Below are 23,897 nucleotides of genomic sequence, written 5' to 3'. Positions count from 1 at the left end.
TTGCACGACGAAGGCGGAAGAACGGACGATGGCCTTGATAGACACTTTCTTTGACCGTTGTAGCTCCCTTGAACCCCTTGTGCGCCTGTACAGCTCGAACATCCTTGCTTGTATGTACCTTAACTCGGTCCTCATCCTCGATGGCCAAGAGAGGGAGACTGTCGGACTCCGACAGCATGTAGCTCATTGCGTCTCCTTCGTGCCAGCATCCTCCTTCTGCCCAACTAGGAGATTCTTGATGCCCTCCTTGACCTCCTCGAATCCCGCAAAGTACCTCCGGTTAAAGTCGGCGTGACCAGGCTTCTTCCGCTCGTCGTCCTCCCTCGCCTGCTTCTCCCGCTCCTGCTCCTCTTCCCAGACGCTCTTCTTCCCCTCTCGCCTGATGCCGCGGTCCAGCCCCTCAAGCGCCTTCCTCCACTCCCCCTCGTTCGCATCCGTCTTCTCCATCGTGATCAGCCTCCTCGCCCATTTGCCGAAACTCTGCGACGTGTTCGAGACGAGTCGCATGCCCGGGATCGAGGGGATGTCGACGTCCGAGTAGACGGCGTTGTCGGTCGGGAGGAAAAAGACGAGGCGGCCGCCTGGGCGGAGGAGGTAGAGCGAGAAGGTGACGAGGGTTGAGATGACTTCCTCCATGGGCCAGCCGACCGAGGGAGGGACATAGTCGGGGAAGCTGTGACAGCCCAGGACTTCAGACTCGATCCGTTTGGCGATAACGTGCAGAGGGAAACGCACGTATGGTGATACCCCTCGTGCTCTCGACCGGGCACTATCATCGGCAGGACCTCCCTCGCACCCTCTTCTCGTCCTAACCGCTTCGCACCCGCACGAACGCCGTAAGGGGCTGTGTAAAGGAGGTCGTCAGCTTCGCGGCTAGAAGAACGGACCAGTAAAAAGGGACGAACGGTCTGTCACAATCGCGTCGAACACCTCGCCTGTTCGCCACGGGTGTTGCTGTGAGAGGGAGAGTTCAGCTACAGCGTGCAACGGAGAGCGTAAAGAGCAGCGCGCCGTCATGTCGAAAGTGTAGCAGTCGACTATCCGACCTTGCACGCCGTACTGCTCCGCCGAGTGCCGGATAGACGTTTCTGCGAATCGCACAGGTCAAACGCCAATCAAAAAAAGGTTTTGCGAGCCCACGCACTCTTTCCTCGTATTTGCCGACCGTCGATGTCGCTTCCGAAAGTCATCGCGCCATAAGCCGCGGCGGTGAGCAGCATCGAGCCCGTACCGACTGCGCACGCAACTCGAAGTCAGTATCTGGGTGCCTCAGAGGAGGGGAGGAAGGCCAGGACGCACCAAACGGATCGTACACCCACTTCCCTGGCGCCGCGAGCGCCTGATTCGCCATGAGGAGCGACACCTCGGCCTCCATCGAGGTTGTCCCGATGTACGCACGTTTCTTCAAGTCGAAGACGTCCATCATGTGCCGTGAAGTGTCGCAGATCTGCGCGAGGCGGAGGGGGGAAAGTTGGGAAGGTCAGGAAGCGAGAAGTCAAAGATTTGCGAAGGAAGACGCACCTTGCGTCCCATCCACACCGACCTCAAGCCGCCCGTGTCCTCGGGATCTCCCTCCTCGAATGCCTTCTCCTTGCCCGTCTTGCTCGGGTCCATTCCTTTCTCCTTCCGCTTCTCCCTTACCTTCGCGCCTCGCAGCGGGTCCGACGCGTACTCCTCGAACAGCCCAACTTCGAGCATGGGATTGCGCAGGTCGATCTCGCCGATGAACGCCATGTACTGAAAGGTGTTGACGAGGGCGACTTGTTGCGGGAGGGGAATGGTGCGGTTGTGGCCGGCGATGGTGAACTTCCAGCGGCAGTCCCGGTCGACGGCGTATTTGTCCTGTGATTTTCCATCACGCGCTGATCAGCCTTGAAACAAACACAGCGCAAACTCGGCGAGAAACCGTCGAACGCACCCACTTCTCCCGGCACTCTGCGCTCTTCACCCGCTCGTGCAGCTCCTCGTACGTCTCCGCCGTCGCCCAGAACTCCCACACATGCTTCACGCTGACCAGCCTCGACCCAAGCTTCCTCGCAGCCTCGTCGTCGGGCAGACCGATCAGCATGTAAGGCCGCTGGGCACGACGAAGCAACTGGGTCAGCGCGCTTGCACAGCTGTTAGAGGGCCGAGTACGCACGGTGTAGTCTGGCTTGGCTGGCCAGGAGAACGGGATGTTGTACAATTGGGCCACCGACTCAATCTCTGGCAAACGGAACTCCTCGAGCGGGCCCTGGATCGAGAAGAAGATGTAGAGCTTGTGGCCAGGCGCCAGTCCAGCAGTCTCGCGAGCGTCTGCCATCCTCAGCAGGCGCGGAAAAGCAAGGACAGTGCGAGTAGGCGGAGGTCGAGATGAGGTCGAGCTCGTCGACGAGGTCAACCTGGCTGTTTGACTTGGGTGCTTCGAGTGTATCAGAGCCAGCTTTCCAGCACTCTGCCGGCACGACTGGACTCCTTCAGCCAGCTTGAGAGCGGGTGTCGTGGACGCTCCGCCCCACTTCGAACGGTTCAACCTCGACACGCTCGCCGCTCGCTTCCATCTCGCTCGCTGGTCTGCTCGATTGTCGGACTGTGCCAACTTGACGCTCCACTCGCTGTCGACGCGCCCGCACATCGCCCAAAGCTCTGCGGAAGCCTGGGTGGACCGGTGACGGCGGACACGAAGATGGACGATTCAGGTGCGTACACGCCGCCAGAATGAACTCGTCGTAGGCTGACACAGTCTGCTACACTCGCAGCTCTGCAGGAACGCGCTCTCAAGGCAGCCCGGGCGAAGGAGAAGGTGAACTTGTCGCATCGGCGCACCCAGTCTTCAATCGCACCTCTCTCCGCTCCCCCTCTGGATGCGACGACTCACGCCAATCGTCTTACCCAGCTGCGAAAGTTCCAGGCCGCCAAGAACCTCCGCGCCGCCGCGACGACTCAGTCCGCCTCGACTCTCGCGCAGCAACAGCCTTCGACCGCCTCTCCTGTTTCGCCGGGCGCGGCAGCCGGCGCGAGTGCCGCGTCAGACGCAAGCAGCCTACCGGCAAGCCCCGTCTCGACGACCTTCGCCCCGGCGGCCACGCTCTCCCCGCCTCCCTCTGCCTGTTCGCCTGCTCCTTCCGCTCCCTCACCTACCCTCGCCGCTTTCCGTCGACCTGAAGGGTCAATCGCTGCTCGTCTGGCATCTCCACCTCCGACAAGCATACGCTCCGCAGCTACCTCACCTCCTGCGCCTTCCGCGCCAACCTCCAGCGCCGAACGACTCGCCTCGCCTCCACTTCGTCCTTCCTACGCTGCATCGCCCTTCGCAGCCAGCTCTTTCGCACCGTCTGCGCGCATTTCGTCTATTACCTCTCCGCCTCCGCCTCCTTCGAGTGCTCGACCTCCCGCCTTCTCCCCTCCTCCAACTGCTTCCGCATCTCGTCTCTTCGCCTCGCCTTCTCCAACTCCACAACCCTCCGTCTCACAGCAAGAATTTGAAGCTCTCCGCGATTCCGAACAACGGCTGCATACCCAACTCGCCAAACAAGAATCGACTGCCGCGTCCCTCGCACGGGAGAAAGAGTCGCTCCAGTCGAGGCTGCGGGATCTTGAGGGACAGCTGGCGGACGCACCCGATCCGAGGGAGCTGGAGGGGCTGCGCGTGAGGGTTGAGGAGCAAGACGCGGAGATCGACGAGTTGAGGGAGCAAAGCGAGCGGGATCAGGAGCGGCTGGGGAATCTCGTGCGTCCTTCCCAAGTCTCATCCGCTCACGTGTGAGCTGACCATTCGGTGCGACAGGAACGAGGAGTCGCCCTCGCCCGCCAAGCACTGCAAGAAGTGCACCAACAACTTGCCTCTCGAGACGCAGAAATCGCCGCCCTCTCCTCTGACCTCTCCGCTCGCGACGCTCAGATCGAGTCTTTGTCTGCTGAGCTCGACAAAGCTCGGAATCAACCTCCGCCTCCGCCACAGCCGAGCAAGGAGGAGCAGCAAGAGCTCGAGCGGTTGCGGGCGGAGACGAGGCAGTTGAAGGACGAGTTGAGCGGCGCGAAGGAGGAATTGAGCCGGTCGACGGCAGAGATGGCGTCCTTGCGGGAAGAGCTCGAAGCCGCTCACGCCCCGTCGTCCGCTCCTTCCGGTCCTTCGCAGGAAGAGCTCGACTCCCTCCGAAGCGAACTCGACGTCGCCCACTCTCGAGCCGACGATGAGACCGCACGCGCGGATCGAGCAGACTCGGAGAAGCGAGACGTCGAGGCGAAGCTGCGGACGCTCGAGGGCGATCTCACCCGGGTGAAGGAGGAGAAGGACCGCGAGGTCGAGGCGTTGCAGCGCGAGCTGGAGGGTGCGCAGGAGCGTGTGAGGGGGATGATGGAGGAGCGGGATCAATGGGAGGCGGAACGAGGGACTGCGAAAGAGGAGAAGGACCGGCTGGCGGAGGAGCTGGAAGAGGCGCGAGGCGGCGTCGCGCAGGCCGTGTCTGAGATTGAGGCACAGCTGAAGGAGGTGACGCGACAGCTGGAGGAGCGAAACAGGACGATCGAAAAGCTGGAGGAGCGGATCAAGGACTTCGGGGAGGCGACTTCGCAGCATCTCGACGCAGTCGAGAAGCTTCAGGCGACCATCGCTGAGAAGGACAGCGCCGTACGAGATCTCGAGACACGGCTCACGTCGTCAGGCGGCGATGCCGAACAGCACCAGTCGACCGTCGCTTCTCTCGAGGCCACGCTCGCAGAACGCGACGACCTTGTCAAGGAGCTCGAGGTGCGCGTCTCGACCCTCGAGGCAGATGCCGCTCAGAGCGCCTCGACCATCTCCGAGCTTGAAGCTGCTGTCGCAACCGCACAAGACGAGCTTCAAGGCGTCTCTACGGCGCGAGACGCCCTCAATACCGACGTCGCCTCGCACCTCGCCACCATCTCTTCGCTCCAGGCTTCCCTTTCCTCTCTCACCGACACTTCCTCGTCACACTCGACTCGGGCCGAGACTCTCGCCCGCACCGTCGCCGAACTCGAAGCCGCAAAGGCAGCCCAAGACGCCGAGATCGAGCAGCTTCAACGACAGGTCGAGGGTCTCGATGAGGAGAAGCGCTCCTTCGACCGTGCGCGGGAAGAGGCGTCGGCTGCTATTGCAGATCTGCAGCGACTCCTAGTCGAAGCAAAAGCGCGGCTGCCCAGCGTCGAATTGGAGCGGGATCGGGTCCAGGAGGATCTCGCTGCCCTTCAGCAGGAACTCGACGCTGCAAAGGCCGATCTCGCCGCAGCGTCGCAGCGCGCCGAAGCGGCAGAGACGGACCGAAGCGCTGGGCGCACGGCGATTTCGCAACTCGTGGCCGAGCGGGATCAAGCGCGTTCGCAGGTCGCCGAGCTGGAAGAGCAGCTTCTGCTGGCGAAGGCGCAGGCTTCATCTGCAGGCGACGACCTTCAAACGCTCCGCAACGAGGTCGAGAACCTTCGAGCCCGGTTCGACGCCGCCCAAGCCGAGATTGCCGAAGTCCGCGCCTCGCGCGACACCGTTCAGGCCGAGTTGAGCGAGGCTCGCTCGTTGCACGAAGCGTCTACCGCAGAACACGACACGAGTCGCTCGGAGCTCGAATCGCTTCGAACAGAATTCGAAAAGGCCCGCGCCGATGCAGACGACGCGCGTGCGACTCTCGCCGCCCAACGAGAAGAGCTCGACAAGCTTCGACAAGAGCACCTCGAGGCGCCCGCATCGGCACCACGCGACTCGCAGCACATCGCCGAACTCGAGGAGAAGCTGCAGGTCCAGGAGCAGGCTGCGAACGCTGCCGAAGCTGAGGTCGAGCGGCTGAAGACGGTCGAGGTCGACTTGCGCAAGCAGATCAAGGAGGCGAACGAAGCCGCCGCACAGGTGTCTTCCACGTCCGCCCGCGAAGTCTCTGCGGTTCCACCTGCAACCGGCGGCACAAAGTTGAACGACCTCGAACGCGACCTCTCCGTCTTCAAGAACGTCCTCGCGGCCTCCGAGTCACGTGCGACCGGCTTGCAGCACTCGCTTGAAGCGGCGGAGAAGGAGCTCTTCGACCGCGAAGCCGAAATTTCGCGACTCGAGGGCGAGCTCGCAGCCAGTCAAGCGAAAGAGCGCGAGCTGGAGTTCTCGATCGACTCGGTCACGACCAAGGCGGCGGCGCAGGCAGCTCGTGCTGGAGACCTGCAGAACCAGCTCGACCAGCTCCGCTTCTCGCGGTCGGGTGCCGCAGCCGGCCTACAGGACGAACTGGCGCAGACGAAGAGCGAGCTGCTCAAGGTGCAGGCCGAGTTCAGCTTGGCGACGCAGTCGAAGCAGGAGGCGGAAGCGGACCTCGCCAAGGTCAAGGCCAAGGCTGAGGCGCTCGATGGCCAGTTGAAGCAGACTCAAGCGGATTTGGCCTCGGCTCAAGGTGCGCTCACTCCTCATTCACCTCGCTACGGTGCACATCCTGACCGAATCTTGCCCAGGTCGCGCCACGACGCTCGAGAAGCAGCTCGCCTCCTCGCAAGCCGAAGTTGAGCGTCTGACAACGGCTCACGATACGCTTCAAGCAACGAACACCACTCTCACCGCAACTGTCGACGAGCTCCGCAGCAATCTCTCGAACCTCTCTTCCTCCTCGCCGCCCTCCGATCACACCCGCGCTCTTTCCACCTCCCTCTCCTCGGCGCAAGAAGCCGAGTCTGCGGCCCGCCGCGAACTCGAGACCCTGCGCGCTGAGATGGCCGACCTCGAGCGCTCGAAGCGCGAAGTCGAGGAGGAGCTCGCTCTTTGCCGCGGCGAGGTCGAGGAGACGTCTTCGACTCTGGCTGTTGCCATGGCTGAGCTCGATTCGACGAAGGACGAGGTGACGGAGCTGGAAAAAGCTATCGACGATGCGAGGGAAGAGGCGCATCGTGCGGCTTCCGCACGGTCGGCCCTCGAGCAGGACAAGGCGGCTCTCGTTGAGCAGGTTAACTCGTTGCAGGCGCGCCTCGACGAAGTCGTTGCCTCGACACCCGCGCTTGAGGAACAGATCGCCAGTCTGCGCCGCCAGGTCAAGGAGAAGGAGGCGACGATCGAGCAGCTCGAGACGACCTCGGCTCGCGACATTGAGGCTGCCAACGAGCGAGTCCGCGAGCTGCAGTCGCAGCTTTCTGCTGGCAAGCGTCAAGCCAGCAAGTCAGAGCGCGACCTCAGGGCGATCATGGCGCAGGACTCGGACCGCGAGAACGAAGTGGAGAACTTGCGGGAGGCGATTGCCCGTCTCGAGCAGGAGATTGCGCGCGCGCGCGGCGCCAGCACGAACAGCGTCAGGTCGTCGGTCGACGAGTCGGCGTTGGCGGATGAGCTGGAGCGCAAGGTGGACGAGTGCGAGGCGGTGAGGCAGGAGCTCGAGTTGCAGCGTGAGCGGGTGGCTGAGACCGAGGGTGCTCTCGCTGAGCTACGGGAGATGTACGCGAGGGCGCAGGAGGAGCTCGAGGAGGCGCGGACAGGCGGACACGCGTCGCCATCGACTTCCGCCGTACCTGCGCAACCCTCTCTCGCCTCTTCCACCGAACTCGATTCGCTCCAGCTTCAGCTCTCCGATGCTCAAGCCAAGATTCGTCAACTCGAGCAGGAGGTGTTCTCCCTCGAGGGGGTGCGAGTCAAGATGTTGAAGGCGAACGGCGACTTGAAGAGCCAGGTCGAGAGCATGATGGAGGCGCTCGATCAAGAGCGATCCAAGACGAAGGCCAAGGAGCTCGAGATTGACACGCTCAAGCGCCGCTCCCTTCCTTCGCTCGGCTCACCTCCTCGAGCTTCGCACGCCCCAGGCCCGCCTCGCACGCCCTCCGGATCCGATGCCGCCCAGCGAGCACAGCAGCCTTCCGCGCCAGTCACACCCACCCGCCGCGGCCACTCGCATCGCCGAACAGCCTCGTATCTCCCGACTGTGACGGAACTCGCGGATCCTACCTCTTTCGACCTCGAGCCGTCTCCGCTCGTCTCGCCCCCGCTCGTCCCCTTCCAGCGTACCTCTGGTGACGACTCGTCCTCCGCCGACCCATCGCATCGCTCGGCACACAGCCGACACATCCGCCAGGCGAGTCTCTCGCTACTCAAGGCGCGAATGGAGGACGAGTACGGCGTCACGGACCTCGACCGCGCCGGCCCGCTCTCTCCCTCGCGTGAGCAGCCGGGTCTCGGTTCCGCCTTGAGCCCTCGAGCGGACAAGGGCAACCGGACGCGGCGGGTACCGCTGTCGAACGACCTCGTCCTCTGTGCGGCGTGCAAGGGGGACGACCTCTTCATTGTCTAGATTCGCGCTCGGTCGCCGTAGATACATCCAGCATTGTGCATTGCGACTGTTCACAGCATAGCACGCAGCGTACAGCCTGACTTTTCCTCTTTGCTCACTTCTCGCGACCTTGCGCGTCGCAACGAGGTTGACCTGTCGACACTCGCTCGCTCACGCTTCAGAATGGCCTTGTGGGTCGACCGCTACCGCCCTCGCTCGCTCGGCGACCTCGACTACCACCCAGAGCTGTCCGACCGCCTGCGCGCGCTGGTCCGTCGTCGCTCGTCCTCATCGCTCGACTTCATCTCAAACAGCCCGCGCTGACCTCATCTGGCGCCGTGTGCAGGCTGAGGGCGACTTTCCGCACACGCTGTTCTATGGGCCGTCAGGAGCGGGCAAGAAGACGCGCATCATGGCGACGCTGAGGGAGTTGTTCGGACCCGGTGTGGAGAAGGTGAGCAGGTCTCGCAGTGGCCCTGCGACAGGCGCAGAATGCTGCACGGCCGCTGACCAGAACCTTGAGATGCTCACGCTGCCTCTCTTCGCACAGATCCGCATCGAGCAGCGCACCTTCCTCACCCCGTCGAAGCGGAAGCTTGATGTCAACATCGTCCAGAGCAACTACCACATCGAGATTACCCCCAGGTGTGTCCGCTGACTCGCTGCAGGGGACGTATCACGCTGACGACCAACCCGCACGCAGCGACGTCGGCAATTACGACCGATCCGTCGTTCAGGAGGTTCTCAAGGATATTGCGCAGACCCAGCAGGTCGACCTGAATGCGAAGAAGCGCTTCAAAGGTGAGCTCGATCGTCTCTTGGCAGGCACGGCAGCGCTGACGGCGCATTCGCAGTCGTGATCATCAACGAAGCCGACGGACTCAGCCGCGACGCCCAGTCTGCCTTGCGTCGCACGATGGAGAAGTTCACGTCCAGCTTGCGGGTCATTCTATGCGCCAACTCGACGTCCAAGATCATCGGCCCCATCAGGTCGAGGTGTTTGTTGCTGAGGGTGGGAGCGCCGTCGGAGGAACAGGTGCGTTTTACGGCCGCTCTTTGGGAGACCGCAGAGCTCGAGCCTCTTTGCTATGCAGATCTGCAAGGTGCTGCAATCGGTCGCGAAGCAGGAGTCAGTCGGGGTTCCCGATCACGTTGCAACCCTCGTCTCGCGCATCTCGTACGGCAACCTCCGCCGCGCCATCCTCTCCCTCGAAGCCCTCCACACGCAGGATCCCTCCTTCAAGACCATCAAACCCGACCACTCGCTCCTCTCGACCGGCAAGCAGGACTCGCGTGATATCGACGCCGTTCCGAGGCCGGACTGGGAGAAGTACGCAGCGAAGGCGGCCGAGCGGATCCTGTCGGAGCAATCGCCTGAGAGCTTGCTCGCGGTCCGCGGCATGTTCTACGAGTTGCTCGTGCACTGCATCCCTGCGCCTCTCGTCCTCGCAGTGCGTCTGGCTGTGCGCGCCGGGTTCAGCGCTTTTGGCTGACGTTCTCTCACGCAGACCATCACACGACGCCTGCTCGACCGCGTCGACGAGGACCTGAAGGCGGACGTCGCGTACTGGAGCGCGTTCTACGACCACCGCCTGCGGCAGGGCAGCAAGCACATCTTCCATCTCGAGGGTGCGTGGTCTTCCTTTCCCGCCCATGGCTTGCTACTGACAATGTACTGCTCCTTCAGCTTTCGCCGCTAAGATCATGACGATTCACAAGCGTGAGTTCAAGCTCTCGAGACCTGCATGCTCCCCTCATTGATGTACTTGGCTTCGCGCAGAGCACTCCCTCGGCTTCACCGAGTGACCTCACACGCCCGTCCTCCCCGGCAGTCTCTCTCTGATGTACGAGTACGCTCACGCTTCGATGTAACGCTTGTTGTTTGCCTTGCTCGACCAATTTACCAGGGGATCTCTGTTCCGTCGTACGAGAGGAATTTGCCGCCGTGCGTCTCGCGCTTGGCCTCGTCGAAGATCTTGACGAGCGCGGCAGCACTCTCATCCGGCGAGATGTGCTCGAAGCCGGGCCCACCGTCAGCGGGGAGACCAGCTGCCTCGAGGAACGGCCTGGTCATGTCCGTTGCGACGAGACCAGGATGGACGACAGCAGCGACCAGGCCATCCTTGGCGCCGAACTTGCGCGCAATGTGGGCGACGAGGTGGTTTACGGCAGCCTTGGAGATGCCGTACGGAGCGAGATCCATGTCGGGCGCCATCGAAACGTAGGTAGTCGAACCGCCAGCGGAACTCGTGACGAAGAAGCGAGGGCTCGACGACTCAGTGAGAAGAGAGTAGAATTGCTGGAAGAGGGTGAGGGGACCGAGGGTGTTCACCGTGAAGTGGTCGACGAAAGTGGCGGATGGCGTACTGAGGACCGGCTTGTTGAGTTCGCAGACGCCTGTCAAGTAGGAGTTTGAGCTCGTGTCGATAGCAGCGGATGAAGGAAGCAGCGCACCAGCATTTGCGAGGAGGAAGTCGACCTTGCCGGCCTTTTCCTTGACGAGTTTGGCGAGGGCGGCAGCATCCTCCTCATTCGCCGACTCAAGCTTGACGGGGATAACCTTGCCCGTCTTCTTGGCGAGCTCCTGAAGCGGAAGCGCTTTTGCCGGGTCGCGGGCGCCGGCAAAGATGAGGACGTTGTCGCGCTGGGCGAGGAGGGAAGTGAGGGCGAAGCCGATGCCGCGCGTAGCGCCAGAGATGACGTAGACGGTGGCCGAGGGAGTCATGCTAGTATTCGAGCGAGAAGCGAGCGAAGGAGGCGGACGGAGAGGAAAGGGACGAGGAAGCGAGATGCGGGACGACAAGGCAGAAGCGGCAGTCGGTTTGTTCGCGCACGTACGCAAGCGTGCGGCACGCTGCTTAGCGCGCTAGCTGGGGAGCTCGAGTCAGCTCAGAATTCATGCGCGGCGGAGAGGTCGGCAGATGTGCCGAGGGGAGTCGTCAGGTCGCGGGGCGTACGTCGGGGGTTTGCGCTGCGAAGGGTTCGGCAGCCTGTTCCACAGCGATTCTGCTGGAGCCACTACATAGCGCTGCGTTTGCGCCAAGCTTGAGGTGAAGGGAGAAGGGAGAAGAAGGGGCACACGGGGAGCGAGAGCGGCCGTGCAGCTCCGCACTGGTTGTCGCGAGCCGGTATCATCACAGCGGACAGATTGGCTGCTCCAGCCGTGTGCAGCAGGCGCCGACAGAGAAGTGCGTTGCGACGAGAGCAGCAAGTTGCGCGGTCGCTTGGCGGAGGAGGGAGCTTAAGGGAGGCTTCGCTGGGCGAGGCTGAGAAGCGGCGACCTTGCCTGACTGATCTCTGACAGGAAGAGCAGGTGCGAGACGAGCGAGCGCAGAAAAGAGTGAAAGCGAGCGTAGAAGACGATGATGGATGCGACGGCAGACGGAGCAAGGTGTCGCTTGCATTTCGGTAGGGATGATCGGCTAATGGCAGCAGTTGCAGGAATGGCAGACGGAAGTACTCGCTCGAATGAGCCGGGGTGTAGTCTGCGAGGCTACCAAGGGATCTCCGTTCCGTTGTAGGAGAGAAACTTGCCGCCGTGCGTCTCGCGCTTGGCCTCGTCGAAGAGCTTGACGAGCGCGCTGGCACTCTCGTCGGGCGTGAGGATCGTCATATTGAGGAGCTGAGGGTCGAGAGGGATACCTGCCGCCTCCAGGGTCGTCTTGGCTGTCTCTGTCGAGACGGCGCCTGGGTGGACGAGCGTGGCGAGGAGGTTGTCCTTCTCGCCGTGCTCGCGGGCGATGTGGGCGACGAGGTGATTGAGAGCGGCCTTTGACGAGCCGTACGCAGCGAGACTCAAGGGCGTGAGTGCGACTGAGCCGGTGGAGCCGGCGCCGGAGGTGATCGCGAAAAAGCGAGGAGAGGCGGACTTGGTGAGGAGAGGGTAGAGGTGCTGGAAGAGGACGAGTGCACCGAGAGCGTTGACGGTGAATTGTTTCGTGAAAGAGGCCGGGAGCGTGGCGAGGACGGGCTTGTTGAAGTCTTCAGCGATACCTGCACAGCGATCGTTCGTCAGTGAGAGAGGGTGAGACCCTGCAAGAAGACAACGCACCGGCGTTGTTGATCAGGACGTCGACCTTGCCAGCCTTTTCCTGAACGAGCTCGGCGAGGGCAGCAGCGTCCTGCTCGTTCGCCGCCTCCAGCTTGACCGGGACAACCTTGCCCGTCTTCTTGGCGAGCTCCTGAAGCGGAAGGGCGTTTGCCGGGTCGCGGGCGCCGGCAAAGATGAGGACGTCGTCGCGCTGGGCGAGGAGGGAAGTGAGGGCGAAGCCGATGCCGCGCGTAGCGCCAGAAATGACGTAGACGGTGGAAGCAGGCGAAGACATTGTGTGTGTGTGCGAATGTAGCGTTCAAGAGGCAGATGAGAGTGCAAGAGAGGAATGTTGTACGAGGGTCCTCGTAAGCGCCGGCTAATGCTGAGCGATGCTGACGAGGGTCGCGATAAGCGGCTGACAGGTGGTGGGCTGACACATCTCGGCAGCCGTAAGCAGGCGGAGAGGCGGTCAAGTCGGGAGGAGAACAGGGCGAAGGTAGCAAGCCTCGAGCACCCAGCCAGCCAGCCAGTCCCGCCTTATCCTGCCGTGGTCCTCGAGGACGGCCTCGCTGCATCCGCATGTCTCCTTGGCCCGTCCTCGCAACTCGTGAGAGGGCATCGGACTTTGACGAAGCCATGGAGACGCTCGAGCCGAAAGCGCCGGCCGCGTAAGCTGTGCTGACGGCACATTACGCAATCCAGCAATACCGTAGCAGGCAGCGCAAGCGCCCAGGAGCTGTGTCGCGGTGTGCGGTGATGCGTCGAGGTCAGGGAGGCGAGACGAGAGCGGGGTTGGCAGAGGACACGACTTCGCTCCTGCTCTGCTGGCTTGAGACCGCTCTTACCAGGCTCAGAATCGCCATGCCAGCCTCGTCCAGCCTCCCCATGCGCTCTGGCGACCCGCGACGGGTGTTCCTCCTTCGCCTGCCCAAGATCTCGCTCGGCCCCAGGAAGCGCGAGTTCCTGGTCTACTTTGCGGGTGCACTGGTGAGCAGACGTCGTCCCAAACACACCTTCCAGAGCAGCGCACGGAGCGTTGCGAGCTGACACTCCTCCTTCCCCCACCTCGTCCAGTTCGCGTTCGGTTGGTGGGCCTTCCTCGACGCTGCGGTCCTCTCGTCGCACGCCAAGCCCATCAGCGACCCCGATACGCCCTATGATCCGATCCCAGTCCATGTCACCTTCGCCGACTGGGCACCCGGACTCTGCGCGACCCTCGGGATGATCATCGTCAACCTGATTGACAAGGCGCGGCTCATGAGCGACGACTGGGACGGCAGCTGGAGCGGCGGAGGAGCGGCGTGGAAGGCGCGGCTTTTCCTTTTTGTCGGATTTGCGCTCATGGCAGGAGGTCTCGCGGGCAGCATCGTGCGTCTTTCTGCTTCTCCTCCTGCAAATACCCGCCTGCTGACCTGATTGCAACCTCGCAGACCGTTTTGGTGATCAAGTACGTCGTGCCGCACTACCCGGAGAGCTACGGGATCAACTGGGGCGTCGCGAATGTCCTCCAGTCGAGTGAGTTCCTCCTTTGCGCCTTCAGACGAGTTGAGCTAATGCTTCTCTTCCTTCTGCAGTCGCCATCATGTTCAGGTGAGCTCACTGCGTCCCCTCACGCTCTCTCCGAGCCCAGGCTGACCCGCCTTTCTCCCCGCAGCTCCGTTGTCCTCTGGATCGCGCAGAATGCCGAAGCCGAGTACGACTACAACATCACCCTGTAGCCCGCCCTTCCTACCCACGCTTGCTCTCTATCTCGCCTCGACGCTGCACTGTACCCTGCGATACCAGCCTCTGATGTCGACTTTTGATCTCGTTTCTAAGAGAGATAACACGCTTTTCCCCCATGATACCCGAATGATACGCAGGGCTCGGTGGTTCCGTTTGCTTCTATTCTACCTCCTTCCCCCCTCTCCCAGTTCGCCCTTAACCGGCGCTCAATCCGAGTTTTGGAAGAGCAGTGCGCCCTGTTCCGGCTTCGTCGCGAGCACGGCGTCGGCCAGTTCTTGCTCCGACAGGTTCGGGAACCGCTTGTTGTAGTAGTCGGACTTGAGAGCGTCGATGAAGCGCGGGACGTCGGGTTCGCGGACGAGAGAGACGGTCGCGCCGCCCCACCCCGCACCTATCGCCAATCCACGCCGGTCAGCCCCTGAGGCGGATAAGGAGTTGGAACGAGCCCGACGCACCCGTCACACGACTCCCGAGCGCGCCATTCTCCCGCGCAATCGAGACCAACTCGTCCAACTCGGGACACGAGCACTCGTAGTCCTTCTGACAACTCTCCATACTCTCATTCATCAGCTTGCCCATCTGTTCGAGGAGGTAGCTCGAGGGATCCGCGTGCTTCGGCACGGCGAGGGACGAGGTCGAGTAGGGGTCGACGGGGGCGGTCTGCAGGTCGGGAAGCGAGTCGGAGGCGGAGGTCTCGAGGATGGGCGTAGTGTGACCGTCCTCGATGTCGGAGGGTGAGGCGCGCTGAGACGTCGCGGCGGTGTCACACAAAAGGTCCTTGAACTCGTAGACGCGAAGCGCCTCGGTGAACTGCCGGCCAGCCACTCGTCAGTTCCGCCGCATGGATTCGCAAAGACCGCTCGCAAACGCACCACATGCCTCGCCCTAGTCCACAGCTTGAACCGCCCATCCTTCGGCTCGACCTCGCGATCCGTCACGCTCTTCTCCAACACCTTCGGGTCGACCTCGAGTCTCTCCGCAACCTGTTCCCACGTCATCCCATCCTCCATTCCCGGTCCTCCAAGCGCCTGCCCAATCAACCCCAGCATAGTCTTCAACTCGTGCGTCCCGCTCGCGGTCTTCGGTGGAAGTCGCGAAGAGGGAAGAGCAGGAACCGTCGCGCCGTCTGGCACGAGCTTCTCCGGTCGCTGCGAGTTGCTCCGGATCGGACCGTGCGTGGGACCGCGGTTCTTGAAGTACGCGTCGAGAAGGGTCTTGTACGAGGGGAAGGGGCGGGTCTCGTGCGTGTAGTGCAGGCCGAGGAACTTGGCGAGCAGCAGCGCGCCGAGGCGGCACTCGACGACCTGCATCACGTACTCATGTCAATTACGGCGTCTCAAGAGAGAAGCGCGGCACGCACACGCAGGTTGTAGTGGTATTTGGCCGTGACCTTCTTGTTCGAGGTGACGAGCGTGTTGGCGATGACGAACGAGAACGGCGGGTTGGTCTGCGGGAGAGGGATCGCCCGCGCCTCGAGAGTCGGGATGAACTCGCTGTCGTCAAGAACGAGGTGAGCAGGGGACCTTTGGAACCGGCGAGAAGAATCCGCACATGTGCAGGAGGTGCATGGGACGGCTGAAGACGGATGCGGACTGGTCCATGCCGCCCGAGTTGACCCCAACGAGACGCTCTGCGAACGTAGTCGAGGGTATCAGCGAATGGAAGGGAGGAAGAGATGATCGACGCTGCGGACGCACCACTCTCGATAGCGACGTTGGTCACGTCCCGCCTGCTGATCCCGTCGTCTCCTTCCCTCCGCCCGACAATCTCGAGGACAGCGATCGCGCTCGCAGTCGTCATGGCGGACGACGAGCTCAGCCCGCTTCCCTCAGGGACGGTGCCATTGACGAGGATGAGCACGCGCTCGGGCGGGGTGAACTCCGACTGGCGGGGCTTGCGGTAGAGGTGGCCGAGGATGCCCTTCGTGCCGGCGATGAAGTAGGACGACCAGTGGTGTTCTTGCGGGAGGGCGACGTCGGTTCCGTCGCCGGTCAAGTCGACTTCGAACGAGGTCGGCGAGAACTTGGACGACGAGTTGCGCAGGACAAAGACCGTCTTGCCCTTTTCTGAGGGCGACGGGATGTCCTTCCCAGAGGAGGACGGCGACGCGGTGGAAAATGCGACGAGGACGTCTCGCTCGATGGCGGCGGGGAGGACGGAGAAGCCGCAGTAGTCGATGTGCTCGCCTGCAGAGTGCAGTCCCAACTCCTGTCAGTCCCTGGCCGCTGCGCCATCGAGCTCTCCTTCGCTTCCACGGACAATCTCGCCTCGCGTCGGTTGTTCGGGTGGGGGATGAAAGGGTCGTGTGCTCGTCGTCGAGAGCGATGAGCGGAACGCACCGATGATGTTGACCCTGCCCGGAGCGCGCGCGACCCTGTCGACCGCGACGCCGTACTCGCGCTTGAACTCTTCAAAGACGTCGTTCCATCGCTCGCCTTCGTGCGAGAGTGCCGCCTGGGTGTAGACCTGGTCGAGCGAGTCGGCGAGCGGGAGCGGCGACGTCTCGAGCGAGGGCATGGTCGCAAGCAGAGCACAGCAAGCGTATCAAGCGTATTGAAAAAGAAGATGGGCGAGCGGGAGCGGGACGGCACGGCGTCATCAACTTTGTATTCCTTTGCAATACAAACGCGGTTGTAATGCGAGTTGTCATCAGCAACCAATACAAACTGGAGTGTATTGCTTGTATTGTGACTGAATACCAACCAGTCCTTCCCTCTCGTCCGCTCTGCCTCGCCGCGCTGTCGCTGGAATGGACTCGAAGGGGCTGCCCGCTGCTGTCCAGCGCTTTGCTCATGCCAGCGACCACGCCCACCTCGACCACCTCGCCCCCTCGTCCTCGTCCTCGTCGTTCCCCTCCGGCTCCACCAGCTTCCGACCCGACGCTTCGCCCTCCGCCGCGCGCGCAGAGAATGACTTTGCGGCATTCACGGGAGGAGTGAACGGGCTCGCTGGGCTCGAAAGGAGCTGGAAGGACGAGCGGCGACAGACGGCGACTCGGAATGCCTCACACGACGGCTTCGAGATCACCGCACTCCTGGGCGGGAACGAATTCGTGGCGGACGCAGTAGATGGAGATTGGGAGCGCGAGTTGAAGGAGGAACAGGCGAGACCGTGTCGAGTCGAGATGGAGACGACGATGCCTTCCGACCCATTCGCCTCGTCCGCCATCCTCGCCAACCGATCCACCCGCCTCGACGCACTCGAAGGGAAGGGGAAAGGCAAAGCTCGCGCAGGCGACATGTCCCCGACCTCGGCAGACCTCCTCTCGTCCCTCTCCTCCCTCGACCTCGCAGACAAAGCCTACCTCCGCTCGCTCCTCTCCCTCTCCCCCGACGAAGCCTTCCAGGATTATCTCGCGAGGAGCTCGTATGCGGATGATGTGTACGGGCTGCCGCCGGGTGTCAAGAGGTTGTTCGAGAAGGCGGCGAGGGAGGAGGAGGGCGTGCAGGGCGAGGAGGGGCGGACGAAGGCGCTGAGAAGGCTGGACATGGTCTTGCAGCACTTGAGGGCGTCAGAAAGTGGTGCAGGTGGGGAGACGGCGGCTATCGTCGGCCTTTCGACCCAGCGACAACCGCAAACGGTCCCCTCGCATTCCCCGTTCACCAACTCGGCCTCTTCCGCACATCCCCCTTTTGCCTCGCCTACACTCGCACAACAGCCCGCCCACCAATCCTCCTCACCCCGCCCGAGTCCACCCCGACCCGCGCACTCGCACTACTCCGTCCCTTCCTCCCTCTCCGAATCAGCTTTCATCACAATCGCAGGCTCCCAGCCTCGGCACACTACACGACTTGTGGGAATGGCGAGTCGAGCGGCGGGAGGAGGACAGGGAGGCGAGGTGAATGGGGTTGCAGGATCAGGTCAAGGGGAGGGCCGGATGGCGCTCGACGTGCGGGAAGGGCGGACGCATTGAGTGACGGGATGAGGGTCTGAGAAGCTGTCGGAAGCGTTGTAGCGTATCCCGAACGCCCGAAATGAAGCGATCTCAGCCAAAGACGACGAGAAAGGCCCCGTTCTCGGGCAGTTCAACTTCCTCTGGATCTGCTTGAACGGCAAGCCTCCTTTTTTGGTCTTTGCTCCGCACTGCAGCTGTCTGAACCGCCCAGGAGTCTCTGTACCTGCTCAACTCGACCTCATCACTTTCGCGGAAGTGGCGCCGCACCTTCGTCCTCGACCGCTCTCGCCGCTCAGCTTGCTGGCCAGTACGAGCAGCTCAAAAGACTTCAGGACTCTTGCTCAACTGCCCGACGCGCTCCTCGCTTGCCCCACCGCCTTGACAGCTCGCTCCGATTGATGTCAACTCGCACCTTCATTCGAGGCGCGCCGACTTCTCGCGGTCGTGGACGGGGTGCCAGTCGGGGTGGAGCAGGAGGAGGCGGAGGGTTCAGGAAGAACGACGCGCAGAAGTATCGCGACTACGGGTGCTTCTTACCGAACGGAGGTACGTCCTTCGTCTCTTCTCCTTTACTCCGAGCTCAGGCTGATCAGGGTTCTGTGAAACGCAGAGGTCCTGTGCTTTTGCAATACGGAGCCGCGGATCAAGGCTATTAGGCGGGTGACGAGGAAGGAGAGTTCGCCCAACTTGGGGAGGTGAGTAGGAGACTGCCCGTTGTCTCTGCTTGAGCGCCTCCACGGCGAGCTCAGCTGATTACTCGAGGAGTTCTTGTTTGCAGGGAGTTCTGGTCGTGCGGGAATTGGGTCGAGGGAGAGGGATGTGGCTTCTTCCTTTGGTGCGACGAGGCAGCAGCGTGCGTACTCTTCGATCTTCTATCTGCCACTCAGGCTGAATCGCCCGTCTCCGCAGCAAAGGCCGCGAGTACAAGACACCTCCGCCAGCCGGCGCCGCACCACCCCTCACGCCCTCCTCATCCCCTCAAAAACGTTCCTTCCCCTCCTCCTCCCCTGCAAAACCCTCAGCGGCCCCTCCATCCACACAAGAAGACACCTTCGATGACATCGACTTCGACTCGCTCGACGCCGAGATCGAAGACGAGATCGAGGATGCGGATCCACCTACTCCTGCATCTTCTTCAACACCCGCATCAGGGTCGCCGGCTAAGAAACCTCGCTTCGAGAGTTTCGCGGGGTCGTCACAGGGCCCTGTTACTCCGACCAAACAGGCGGGACAGCGTTTGGGAGGAGTGGGCGGAGGAACAGGACAGACGGCGCGAACTGGCGGGTTCGACGCCATCCGAAACGACCCCGACTCGCCTTTCCACGCGCTCCAGCGCTCGCTCTTCGGAAGCGATGCCACAGCTCCGCCGACCTCCTCTCCCACTACGCCCGGCTCGTCACCGACGAAAGGAGCCGACTCGGATTCCGACTCTTTCGCCGCCCTCTCCTCAGCCCTCTCATCGCTCCCCAGTTTGCTCGACAGCGCCAAGAAGGACCGCGAGAAGGACGCGAGGCTACTGATGGCGGGCAAGAGGAAGGAGGAGAGTCTGCGCAAGTTGTTGGACAAGGAGAAGGAGGAGCGGGAGAAAATGAGGAGGGAGAACGAGGGGTTGAAGGAGAGGATTAGGTGCGTTGGCGGCGCTCCTCGTGTCGCGGGTCTCTCTAGCGTAGCGGTGTGCTGACATTGGGCGAATCTTCCGCCATACAGGATGCTCGAGGAGGAGACGAACGAGCTCCGCACCCGCCTTTCGTGACAGGCTGTTCTCACTTCCGTTTTTCGTCGCCTTGTTGTCGTACTCTGCATCGCTCTGAACTCGTAGACTCTTCTTTGCGCCGCTGGGCAGAAAGCGATGTACATTTTGCAGGAGAGGCGAGGACCCAAGCAACGAAACAAGCGATTCCTTTCCGACCCAGACAAGCGATCCTCCGCACCACCTCGCCAAACGCAACCTCCAGCGTGTCCTCAAGCGCGTCCGTCCGTCAGTCACCGCTCAGTCGTCCGCTCAAGCAAACCTCTGACCGCCTCCGTTCCCGCCCATCCTCTCCTCACCTCCGCCGCGCTCGCGAATGTGCTGCCCGACCATCGCCTCAAGACGATCGAACCTGTCTTGGAAGGTCGAGACCGTCTTGGTAGGCGACGTCGGCGATCCAGGCGGCGAGTAAGCCGTTCCTTCTCCCTCGCCGGCCGTGCCGCGCGTCTGCTGGCGAGTCAGGTAGTCGCTCATGCCGGGTCCTTGGACTTGAGAAGTCCCTTGGCCGACGTCGCCTGCGTGAGGAGCGGGAGCGAGACCGAGGGACTCGCTGACCATCGTCGAGGTCGCCTGAGCGGTGGCGTAGTCCGGGTGGTCGGGTCCCATCACGCTCTCGTACTCGAGGAACCTGCGAGAATGATGTGTGAGCTTCGACGAGAGTGCAGGTGAGGAGAGACGGGCGCACTTGATCAACTTGTAGAAGAGCGCAGCGAGGAGCGCGCCAAGGGCCGGCCCGATCCCTGCGCAAAGGACGGAACTCTCAGCGAAAGGCTTCGAACGTCGCAAAAAGAGCGTGCGTACAGTAGATGTAGTGGTAGCCGGGGAAAGAGGCGACCGCCACGTCGGGACCAAACGAGCGAGCCGGCTAGAGCGAGAGAATCAGCCTAGTTCTCGCTTAAAAGGAGGAAGGACTTTACGTTGACGCTCGCTCCGGTGTAGTAGACTGCAGGAGCGACGCAGCGTCAATGACTACTCTTCAAGAGGAAGCGAGGAAGCTGATGCACCTCCGAGCATCTGCGTAATCCAGAGCGCGAGTCCGATGCCGACGGGCGCCATGAACGTTCCGCGGTGCTTCTCGGCGGCCAAGAAGAAGATGGCGAGGCAGAGGAGGGCCGTGAGGAACATCTCGAGGAAGAGGCCGCGCGCGATGGACATGCCGGGAGCGAGACGGGTCTGCGCGTTAAGCGGGCCTGCGGGACGGATTCCGGGTTGTCAGTACCTTCAGCCTGCCAGAGAAAAGGAGAGCGCACCAGGAATGAGCGCATTGAGGACGGCCGCCGCGCAAATGGCGCCGAGGATCTGGGCGGCGACGAGGAGAGCGACGCGAAGCCAAGTGATGGCTCCGATGACGCCCATGCCGAGGGAGACGGCCGGATTGAAGAGCCCGCCAGAGACTTTGAAGCTGCGGGAGAACGCTGTCAGCCGCGAGACAAGAGCAAGAGGAGGTGGAGGAAGCGCGAGCGCACAAGATCCAGACCGAAACGAGAAGCGAAAGGCCGAAAGCGCAGGAGATGTAGAGGACTGGATATGCGGCGGAGGAAGGGCGAGAGGAGGAAGGGGAACGCCAGGGGGAGGGGAGAAGTCAGTCGCGAAGGTGAGCTTGGAAACACTTTGTACAAGCGGCTTCGTACGCACGGCTCGACGTGTTGGCAGCCGCAGCAGGGTATCCGCCCTGTCCAATGCGAGCGGTACCAGTGACCGACGTGGCGAGAGTGTTGGCGACGCTGCAAGCCGGAGAGGAAGAGTCGAGGTCAGCTTTCGCAAGGACCTCGGCGGACGACGGGACGCACTTGGTACCTCCCAAAGCGAAGAAGAGGAAGGTGAAGGTGCCTGCGAACGACAACGTGCGCGGTCAGCAGCATGTCCCGCTCGACGCAGAGTCGGGGTCGACGAGGCTGGTATCCGCTCGAGCAACGCACCAACAAACTCGCCAATCGTGGCAATGAGGTGGTTCTTCGCGGCGTAGCGCGGGCTGCCTTGCGCCGGCGGGTGCACGTCGAAGAGCTTGAAGCGGGAGCGACGACGAGGGCGGGCGGCGTCGCCCTGCGCGTTGCAACCGGCGTGGAGCGGGAGCTGCGAGTTACCGGAGCTCATCGTGACGCTGTGTGGCGATGCCAGATGACTGGCTGCTCCGCCCGAGGCTGTCGATGTGAGGAGGACGAGGAAGAAGAGGGGCGGGAGCAAGTCGGTGTCACCCTGCCTTCAACGGGACGGCGACTCGTGCAGCCTGATGGAGGAGCTAGCCAGTGTCCAGAAGACGCTGTCAAGGCGTATTCGAGCCTGCCAGCCTGCGAACAAGCAGAGTTAGCCTCGACCTCGCGCGACCTTCTCAAGCTGGCGCTGGCGGAGAGAAACGTCGTTAATGCAGGATGAGCTGGATACAGAGAGGGTGGGAGGACAACAGAACGAAGAAGAGAAAGACGGGTGGAAGATGCCTTAGACGGGCGAGTCGTTGACCTTGTGCCACTCACGCCCCGTCTCGACGACCGTTCCCTCCGTCGATACCTTCCTCCCATGCGCGCCCGCTCCAGCAATTAGCGTCTCGAGAAGCGATTCAATCCGTTCGAGTCGAGTGCGGTAGTCGTAAGGCGGCTGAGGTAGGTCGAAGACTCCGCCCGCCGGTCCGGTCGTGAGCAAGTCGGGAAGACCTGGTCCTTGGACGGCGACAGTGCCCTTCTGGTCGGCTGGGTGGACCTCCTTCTCGCCCATCGAGGTCGTAGCGGCGGTTGGGGTAGCCCGAGTCGAGCCTGAGGCGCCCGCAGCGGTCGACCCGAGGAGGGTGGCGGAAGGAGCGACGAGATTCCGCCCGAGGGCCGCCTTGTCGGTCTTCTCGTTCTGGTTGTTCGAAGAGGAGGGTGAAGGCGTGTCGGGCTCCTCGGGGCCGAGCACGGTCTCGTACTCGAGGTATCTGCGACGAGGAGACGTCAGTTTCGGTGAGAGTGTCGGAAGCGAAAGGCGTCAACGTACTTGATGAACTTGTAGAACCCGGCGGCGAGCAAAGTGCCGAGGAACGGTCCGCTGCAAGCAATAGCGTCAGTGTCGGCGACTACAGAGGCGAGAGAGAATCGGACGAACACCCAGTAGATCCAGTGATATCCGTCGAAGCTCCGCAAAACTACCGCAGGACCGAAGCTGCGCGCCGGCTGTGTGTGCATGCTGGTGAGTAGGCGGCTGGAACTGAACGAGGGAAGGAACGGACGTTGAGCGATCCGCCGGTGTAGTAGACTGCACGTTTCCGTCAGCACAAGGCCACGGCAGGATGAGCAAGCGAGACGCACCTCCTACCAGCTCAGCGACAAAGAGTGCGAGACCGCTGAGGAGGGCGAATGTCAGCTCTTCGCTTCGAGAGAGGTTGCGGAGGGGCGTACATGCCGATCGGAGCAAGGAAAGTCGCCTTGTGCTTCTCGGCCGCCAGGAGAAGGCTAAGGAGACGACTGATTCAGTCAAGCGTGTAGATGGAGCCGAAGGGCCGGACTCACATAGCGAGCATGAGCAGCGCGGTGAGGAACATCTCAAGGAACAAGCCCCTCGCAACGGACGTTCCAGGCGAGAGCTTCGTCGCGACGTTGAGCGTCCCCGGCAGGAGCGCTTGAATGATCGCGGCGCCGACGATCCCGCCGAGGATTTGCGAGATGGTGAGGAAGATAGCCCGGAGAGGTGTGAGGGCGCCAGCGATGGCCATGCCCAACGACACCGCCGGATTGAACAGACCACCAGACACGCGAAAGAAGATCCAGGCGTTTACGGCGAGGGAGAAACCGAAGCTGAGGGCGATGTAGAGGACTGGAAGGGAGGACGGGTCAGCTTGAAGCGTCAAGGAAAGGGAAGTTGCAAACGCACGATTCGAGGTGTTGGGCGCAGACGCCGCCGTTCCATCTTGACCAGCTGTCGTCGCACCAGTCACACTGGTCGTGGGAATGTTGGCGACACTGTAGAGCAGGCAGCGTATCAGCCAGGCATTCTGACGAGCCCGCGAAGAGGAATTCGACTCGCTTGGTCCCACCGAGCGCAATGAGAAGGAACATAGTTGTCCCAACGAACTCTCCCACCATCGCCACGAACGTATTCTTGACGGCAAGGCGAAGGGGACCGCGAGAGGCGGGACGAATGTGCCAGTTGAGCGGGCCGCGATGGCGGCGATGCTCCTGCGAGGGGAGCTCTGTCGGTGCACCGGCTGTTGGAAGGCCTGACATCTTGTTCGGCGGTGGGGAATCGAGAGCGCAAGCAGGAGGGAAGGAGGAAGAGGAGGAGGAGAGGACGACGTCTGCTGAGCCGATC

General features: G+C 62.3%; 11 protein-coding genes across 11 annotated transcripts; 5 read left to right on the top strand and 6 right to left on the bottom strand.

Moving 5' to 3' along the window:
* Window positions 1-183: 183 nt before the first annotated feature.
* RHTO_05743 (RNA methylase) lies at window positions 184-2,614 on the bottom strand (the record flags this gene model as incomplete). Its single annotated transcript, XM_016419404.1, has 9 exons — window positions 184-673; window positions 736-844; window positions 906-954; window positions 1,039-1,088; window positions 1,145-1,234; window positions 1,300-1,447; window positions 1,522-1,842; window positions 1,919-2,077; window positions 2,141-2,614. 9 exons carry the CDS (start codon window positions 2,612-2,614, stop codon window positions 184-186), a joined length of 1,890 nt encoding a protein of 629 aa, XP_016269759.1.
* A 51-nt stretch (window positions 2,615-2,665) lies between these two features.
* RHTO_05742 (Prefoldin domain protein) lies at window positions 2,666-8,237 on the top strand (the record flags this gene model as incomplete). Its single annotated transcript, XM_016419403.1, has 5 exons — window positions 2,666-2,678; window positions 2,739-2,782; window positions 2,876-3,709; window positions 3,767-6,365; window positions 6,424-8,237. 5 exons carry the CDS (start codon window positions 2,666-2,668, stop codon window positions 8,235-8,237), a joined length of 5,304 nt encoding a protein of 1,767 aa, XP_016269758.1.
* A 162-nt stretch (window positions 8,238-8,399) lies between these two features.
* Window positions 8,400-10,022, top strand: RHTO_05741 (replication factor C subunit 5; the record flags this gene model as incomplete). Its single annotated transcript, XM_016419402.1, has 9 exons — window positions 8,400-8,486; window positions 8,563-8,670; window positions 8,767-8,861; window positions 8,920-9,017; window positions 9,071-9,252; window positions 9,311-9,667; window positions 9,725-9,845; window positions 9,904-9,936; window positions 9,997-10,022. 9 exons carry the CDS (start codon window positions 8,400-8,402, stop codon window positions 10,020-10,022), a joined length of 1,107 nt encoding a protein of 368 aa, XP_016269757.1.
* A 94-nt stretch (window positions 10,023-10,116) lies between these two features.
* Window positions 10,117-10,941, bottom strand: RHTO_05740 (protein of short-chain dehydrogenase/reductase SDR family; the record flags this gene model as incomplete). The annotated part of the gene is made up of 2 exons (XM_016419401.1): window positions 10,117-10,613; window positions 10,671-10,941. The coding sequence occupies 2 exons, from the start codon at window positions 10,939-10,941 to the stop codon at window positions 10,117-10,119; spliced, it is 768 nt and encodes a 255-aa protein (XP_016269756.1).
* A 768-nt stretch (window positions 10,942-11,709) lies between these two features.
* RHTO_05739 (protein of short-chain dehydrogenase/reductase SDR family) lies at window positions 11,710-12,541 on the bottom strand (the record flags this gene model as incomplete). The annotated part of the gene is made up of 2 exons (XM_016419400.1): window positions 11,710-12,209; window positions 12,268-12,541. 2 exons carry the CDS (start codon window positions 12,539-12,541, stop codon window positions 11,710-11,712), a joined length of 774 nt encoding a protein of 257 aa, XP_016269755.1.
* Window positions 12,542-13,110: 569 nt separating this feature from the next.
* On the top strand, window positions 13,111-13,967 carry RHTO_05738 (protein of Uncharacterized protein family UPF0220; the record flags this gene model as incomplete). The annotated part of the gene is made up of 5 exons (XM_016419399.1): window positions 13,111-13,236; window positions 13,324-13,617; window positions 13,680-13,764; window positions 13,824-13,839; window positions 13,904-13,967. 5 exons carry the CDS (start codon window positions 13,111-13,113, stop codon window positions 13,965-13,967), a joined length of 585 nt encoding a protein of 194 aa, XP_016269754.1.
* Window positions 13,968-14,180: 213 nt separating this feature from the next.
* RHTO_05737 (galactokinase) lies at window positions 14,181-16,491 on the bottom strand (the record flags this gene model as incomplete). Its single annotated transcript, XM_016419398.1, has 7 exons — window positions 14,181-14,365; window positions 14,430-14,784; window positions 14,847-15,278; window positions 15,335-15,467; window positions 15,526-15,604; window positions 15,672-16,160; window positions 16,314-16,491. 7 exons carry the CDS (start codon window positions 16,489-16,491, stop codon window positions 14,181-14,183), a joined length of 1,851 nt encoding a protein of 616 aa, XP_016269753.1.
* Window positions 16,492-16,723: 232 nt separating this feature from the next.
* Window positions 16,724-17,887, top strand: RHTO_05736 (uncharacterized protein; the record flags this gene model as incomplete). Its single annotated transcript, XM_016419397.1, has 1 exon — window positions 16,724-17,887. The coding sequence occupies one exon, from the start codon at window positions 16,724-16,726 to the stop codon at window positions 17,885-17,887; it is 1,164 nt and encodes a 387-aa protein (XP_016269752.1).
* Window positions 17,888-18,267: 380 nt separating this feature from the next.
* RHTO_05735 (zinc finger, GRF-type domain containing protein) lies at window positions 18,268-19,622 on the top strand (the record flags this gene model as incomplete). The annotated part of the gene is made up of 5 exons (XM_016419396.1): window positions 18,268-18,415; window positions 18,480-18,564; window positions 18,648-18,722; window positions 18,779-19,495; window positions 19,577-19,622. The coding sequence occupies 5 exons, from the start codon at window positions 18,268-18,270 to the stop codon at window positions 19,620-19,622; spliced, it is 1,071 nt and encodes a 356-aa protein (XP_016269751.1).
* Window positions 19,623-19,871: 249 nt separating this feature from the next.
* Window positions 19,872-21,713, bottom strand: RHTO_05734 (aquaporin; the record flags this gene model as incomplete). Its single annotated transcript, XM_016419395.1, has 10 exons — window positions 19,872-20,247; window positions 20,305-20,359; window positions 20,421-20,484; window positions 20,537-20,562; window positions 20,624-20,809; window positions 20,870-21,021; window positions 21,086-21,140; window positions 21,255-21,343; window positions 21,410-21,449; window positions 21,539-21,713. 10 exons carry the CDS (start codon window positions 21,711-21,713, stop codon window positions 19,872-19,874), a joined length of 1,218 nt encoding a protein of 405 aa, XP_016269750.1.
* Window positions 21,714-22,055: 342 nt separating this feature from the next.
* Window positions 22,056-23,812, bottom strand: RHTO_05733 (aquaporin; the record flags this gene model as incomplete). Its single annotated transcript, XM_016419394.1, has 9 exons — window positions 22,056-22,527; window positions 22,587-22,637; window positions 22,695-22,762; window positions 22,819-22,844; window positions 22,898-22,932; window positions 22,988-23,041; window positions 23,099-23,402; window positions 23,460-23,548; window positions 23,661-23,812. 9 exons carry the CDS (start codon window positions 23,810-23,812, stop codon window positions 22,056-22,058), a joined length of 1,251 nt encoding a protein of 416 aa, XP_016269749.1.
* Window positions 23,813-23,897: the final 85 nt, after the last annotated feature.

The sequence above is a fragment of the Rhodotorula toruloides genome (assembly GCF_000320785.1).
Source record: "Rhodotorula toruloides NP11 unplaced genomic scaffold Scaffold36, whole genome shotgun sequence".
NCBI classification, from domain to species: domain Eukaryota; kingdom Fungi; phylum Basidiomycota; class Microbotryomycetes; order Sporidiobolales; family Sporidiobolaceae; genus Rhodotorula; species Rhodotorula toruloides.
This window is presented reverse-complemented; position numbering and strand designations above follow the sequence as displayed.